This window comes from Manacus vitellinus, unplaced genomic scaffold (genome assembly GCF_001715985.3).
Source record: "Manacus vitellinus isolate BGI_N305 unplaced genomic scaffold, ASM171598v3 scaffold_142_pilon, whole genome shotgun sequence".
NCBI classification, from domain to species: domain Eukaryota; kingdom Metazoa; phylum Chordata; class Aves; order Passeriformes; family Pipridae; genus Manacus; species Manacus vitellinus.
Window position 1 is genome coordinate 163,378 of NW_021939017.1, and position 5,371 is coordinate 168,748.

Consider the following 5,371-nt stretch of genomic DNA (forward strand, 5'->3'; position numbering starts at 1 on the left):
AGGGTGGTCTCGGGCGAGAGGGGGCTGGAGATGGAGGAGGGCGGCAGGAAGATGTGGGCCTGCAGGCTGTGCTGGTGGGTCAGGGCGATGGCCACGTTGGTGGTGGCGGCCGCCGTCTGCAGGGGCGCGTGAACCAGCGGCTCCCAGATCACCGGCTTCCCGCTCAGCTCCCGGCCCATCGCCATCTGCTGCAGGTCCTGGATGTTGTGGGCCATGTCCTGGTCGTGCTTCACGATCTGCTGGATCATCTCGGTGTTCATGGGCCCCGAGCTGTGCTCGGCTCGCTTGCGGAGCAGGATGGAGTTCTTCTTCCCTGGGTGGAGGGCAGGGGTGTCACCAACCCTGCTCTCGGGGACACTGCGGAGGGCAGGGTGGCAGCAGGGAAGGGACAGTAAGGACCAGTGTGCCAGGGGAAGCAAAACCCTGGGGAGGGTCTGGGCTGGAGCAGAGGAAGCAACAGGGACAAAACATGGGAGTCCTGGCTCCAAAGGCTCCAGGATGGGGGCTGGGGTCCTGCTTGTCCTCTGCAGGCGAGGAGGGGAGAGGACAAGCAGCTGGCCAGCACCAGGCAGTGTAAGTGTGAGGGGGTGACAGTTTCCCTGGGAAGCCTGTCCTATAGCACTGCCTTGGAGGACAGAGGGATCCTGGAGGCAGGCTCCTTGGCTGTGCTCCCCCTCCTCCTCCTTGCTGGGCACCGTGGGCTGGGTGCTGTGATCCACAGGGTCTGTGATACCATCACCTGCAGGGCTGGGGTGCCGTGGCCCTGGGAACGGGCACAGAGGGGTCAGTCTCTCCTCACCTATGCGGTCCAGGCGGTCCATGGCCACCGTCTCGAAGGCCCTGCGCATCATGGGGTACTCCTCCAGCACCTCGTTGAAGTTGTCCACGGACAGGGAGTAGAGGCGGCAGTAGGTGTCGGCCCTCACGCTGGCCGTGCGCCTGCCCCGGGTCAGCAGGCAGATCTCTGCAGGGAGACAGGGCTGGGGGTCAGGGTGACGCTGCCACCCATCCCTTTCCCAGCAGGCAGAGTGGGAACAGGACTGCCTGGCACCCCAACACCCTGCACAGAGTGCAGCACGGCTCGGGAGGAGGGACAGACCCCAGAGCCTGGACAGGCACAGCCACACCCATGGCCAGGAATGGCCTTTTCCTCCCTCCCCAGGCCATGCAGATCCAGGCCTGGCTGCTGTGATGGCCTGGCCTGTTTTCCTCTCAGACTTGTGCCTGTGACCTATAAACTGTCTCAGATGTTCTGATTTAAACACCCTCTCCTCCCTGGTGGTGGGGTGGTGGATGCCTACTCTGCCCCAGACCTCAGCACTCCAGCTGCCCCTCTGGTCCCATCTGCTGAGCAAGGTACCCCAGGAGAGCATGGGGGCATCCTTCTGTGCCCCAGAGCCTGGGGTGAGGTGGATGCCAAGCCTTTGGCACCGGACAAAGGGGATGAGGGGGCAGAAACATCAGGGGTGCCCCAGTTTCTTCCCCCCCGGCAACTCTCACCCCCCTCTGCTCTCCAGTCCCCCCAGCCCAGCCTCACCCCCGAAGTAGGAGCCATCAGACAGCTTTGTCTCCTTGTTGCCCTTGGTGAGGATGCTGACCACCCCGTGCTGGATGAAGTACATCTTCTTGCCCACGGTGCCCTCGCGGATGATGAAGTCCCCGGGCTGGAAGACCTCGAAGCGCAGCTTGGTCAGCATGGCAGTCACAAAGTTGGGGTCGGCGTTGGCAAACAGGGGCATGTTGGCCACCAGGTTGCGGCAGTTGAAGTTGATGATCTCCTGTGGGGTGAGGAGCAGGGATGTCACCCAGCCTGGCCCCAGCAAGCACCAGCCCCTCTCCCCCGGGGTCGCCCATTTCAAGGTGCCTGCCCCCACCTCTTTGAGGGGCTCGCTGAGCTCCCCCAGGATGTTCTCCTCGTCAAACATCTTGCCCTGGTAGCGGTGCTCGTAGTACTCGTGGATCCGCTGGCGCGTGTCCCCGGGCAGCTTGTGGAAGGACATGTACTGCTCCACTTGCTTGTACTGTGGGGACAAGGGCAACACGCAGGAATGAGTTGGGACCCACTGCATGGCCAGACAATGCATCCACTCTCCTTGGTGGTGAGAAGTGAGGCCTCACCCCTGCTCCAGGGCCCCATCCCAAAAGGCCACCTCTGGGACAGAATGCAGGGGGTCCCAGGGGTTCCCAGGGCAGAGACCAGGATGGGGGTCCCAGGGGTTCCCAGGGCAGAGACCAGCATGGGGGGTCTCACTGCATCAGGGTGAACCCCAGCAGGATGAATGGGGTGTCTCTATCCCAACGGGCAGCCTGAGGTCCCTCCCCACACCCCCAGGGTGAGTGGCAGGGGCAGAGACCCCTCTCTCTGGAATCAGCAGGGCGAGACAGCTGTGCTGAGCTGGCTCTGGAGCCGGACCTGCTCATGCCAGGGCTCTCCCCCCAGTGCTCCCCTGACCCCGCTGACCTTCTCCTGGTACTGGCGGCGGGAGGAGTCCAGGGACTGGATGAGGGCGGTGGCGTGGCCGATGAACATGGCGTAGCAGGTGGCCCCCACGATCATGCTGAGCATGGTGAGCCAGACGTCGGTCATGCCCTCGGGCGCCTGCTGCCCGTAGCCGATGCAGAGCATGTGGCTCATGGCCTTGAACAGGGCGTGCGAGTACTGCTTCCCCCACGAGTCGTTCTGCAGGCGAGGGACAGCGGCGCTGGGGGGGCTGTTGGAAGGAGCTGAGGGGCTGAACCCCCCCAGTCCCCCTTCTTTAAGCTGGGAGTCCTCACAGGAGTTCAGAACTCCGGTGAGAAAAGTGTTGCTGATGTGTCCAAGCCTAAAGGGTCGAGCTCTGCTCCAGGAGGTGGCACTGGGATGGTGCGAAGCCCTGAGGTGGCACCAGCTCCTGCTCTGGGGAGGAGGCAGGAGGCCCACTGCCCTATCCACTCCCTGAGGGATTCCCTCACTCCAGCAAGGTGGGCCGAGATAGGAAGTTGAGGCAAAGATTCCCTGTGCCCCATCTCACTGCTGTGACCAGAGAGATGCTGCTCAGCAGCACGTAGTTCCAGGCAGCTCCAGCCTTGGAGCAGGAGATGTGTAACCAAATCCTCTCCCTCCTGTGGCAGATCCGGTCTGGAATCACCCCTGCCCGGGCACTCACCACCATGTGGTTCTTGGAGACCCAGCAGTCCTCGGGGAAGTCCTGCAGCATGGGCACCAGGAACTGGAGGCAGCCATCCCAGTGGCACAGCAGCAGCATCATGCCAATGAGGTTGAAGATCCTCACCACGGCGCTGGCCAGGTCGTACGTCATGTGGAAGATCTGGGGGACAGGCAGGAGTGAAGCTGCAGAGAAACTCTTCTCCTAGAACGGTCCTTGGAGCCTCTCTGCCCTCCAGCCAGACCATACCACACAGCCAGGGCCCCCCAGGCTGGCCTGAGACCCCAACCAGGGGACCCCCGAGGGGTTCTCACCTCCTCCCACTGGTGGATGTAGCGGATGAGGCGCGAGAGGCGCAGCAGGCGCAGGAGGCTCAGGATCTTGGTGAAGCGGACGATGCGCAGGGCCCGCGCTGTCTTGTAGACGTCAGAATCCACCTGGGTCTCCAGGTCGACGATGAGGAAGATGTAGTCGACAGGGATGGAGGAAACGAAGTCGACCAGGAACCAGCTCTTCAAGTACTTCATTTTGATGGTGTGGGGGTCGAGGATGATCTCCGTGTTGTCCTCCACCACGATGCCTGTCCGGAAGTTCAGCACCAGGTCAGCCAAGAAGAAAGTGTCCGAGAGCACGTTGAAAACGATCCAGGGAGGGGTGTTCTCGTCCTTGAAGAAGGTGATGCCCACGGGCAGGATGATCAAGTTCCCCACCATCAGGAGCAGCATGATGAGGTCCCAGTAAAACCTGCAGGGTGGGGATGTGGGGGACGGAGCGGGGCAGGGATGGAGCAGGGAGAGGCAGGACACAGGCGGGGTTAGACAGCAAAACCAGGCTCAAAGTTGGAGTCCAGCAGAGCATGGAGAGGCAGGTGCTGAGGACACACGTGCCTGCCCACACACATGACTAAGACCCTGCTACTTGGCTGGGACAGATGTGAGTAAACGTGTGTGGAGAGGAGCAATTCGGCACCGGGCCAGGGGTCCAGGGGGAAAATGTCACCTCCCGTGTGTGTGGGAGTGGGGGGCTCGAGGGGCTTGGCTGTCACTCTCATCTCCTAGTGGCATGACAGTGCATGCACACGTGTCCCCCAGCCCAAACTTGATGTGTGCCCTGTGGAGAACTCAGGGAGAATGTGGGCTTTGCTCCTTGGAGCTCCCAGAGCTCCCTGTCATCCGCCAGCTCCCCGCCACCACCCGGGATGGCTTAGCAGGATTTGGGATAAGCTTTGCTGGTTATGCAAACCGAGCCAAGCTCCGAGGGACTCGAGGAGGCTGTCAGGGTGAGCCAGGCCACAGCCAAGCAAGGATAGACAATGCCAATACCAGGGGAAGGTGGGAGGAATGTCTGTCTCCAAAGGAGCTGCCAGTGCACACCGGGCAGGAGCTGCACAGCCCTGGGCCTGCAGCACCCCTCATCCACCTCCTTTTGCTGAGACTGGATGAGCTCAGAGGCTTCGGAGGAAAAGCCAAGAGATTCCAAGAGCAGCTGGTTATGTCAGGACATCCAGCATCCCCGTTCATATGCAAATGCCCCTGGGATGTTTTCATTCTTCAGGCAGACACATAACAGCCTTCCTCCACCAGGCTCGTGATTCCTGGGATCCCAGCTCAGAGCCTTCCCAGGCCCCTGGGAAAGCAAGTCCAGCTCCCACTTCCAGGTGCCCCCATTAGCCCCAGCCCTGGCTGTGGGTATAGACCCGAATCTCCAAAGGTGACCTCAGGACAACTCTAAGTGCTGGTGGATCCAAACCAGCCTTGGCAGGTGATGGAAGTCTCTGGGTGTTTCCCACCCTGCACCCGCACTGGGACACAGGTACCAGGATCTCTGCGGGTGAGGGAAGGGAGGGGAGGGGAAGTTGTGGTGCCACAAGACACTCCTTCAGTAAGAGAGCACCAAAAGCTGGCAAGGGAGCAGGGGACACCCCAGGGCTGGGAGCCACCCACGGGTCAGGAGAGACTCCAGGGCTGGGAGCTACCCATGGGTCAGGAGAGACCCCAGGGCCAGGAGTCACCCCAAGGTCAGGAGCCACCCCAGGGCCAGGAGCAACCCCAGGGTTGAGGAGCCCACCCAAGGTCAGGAGCCACCCCAGGATCAGGAGCCTCTCACAAATTAACATCTTCTTGCCACGTCCAGGGTTTGCTGGGTCAGCTGAGGAGACACCAGCTGAGGCAGGAGGGGCTGAGCAATTGCCTCCTCACCTCCACACTCTGCCCCAAGAAACACCA

General features: G+C 61.8%; 1 protein-coding gene across 1 annotated transcript; it reads right to left on the reverse strand.

The window, feature by feature from the left end:
* Positions 1-2: 2 nt before the first annotated feature.
* Positions 3-3,890, reverse strand: HCN3 (hyperpolarization activated cyclic nucleotide gated potassium channel 3; the record flags this gene model as incomplete). The annotated part of the gene is made up of 7 exons (XM_029958150.1): positions 3,461-3,890; positions 3,147-3,308; positions 2,462-2,680; positions 1,875-2,021; positions 1,538-1,778; positions 800-964; positions 3-313 (listed from the first exon to the last, which is right to left on the reverse strand). Coding segments are annotated over exons 1-7 (1,656 nt in total), but the record flags the coding sequence as incomplete, so codon positions are not given.
* Positions 3,891-5,371: the final 1,481 nt, after the last annotated feature.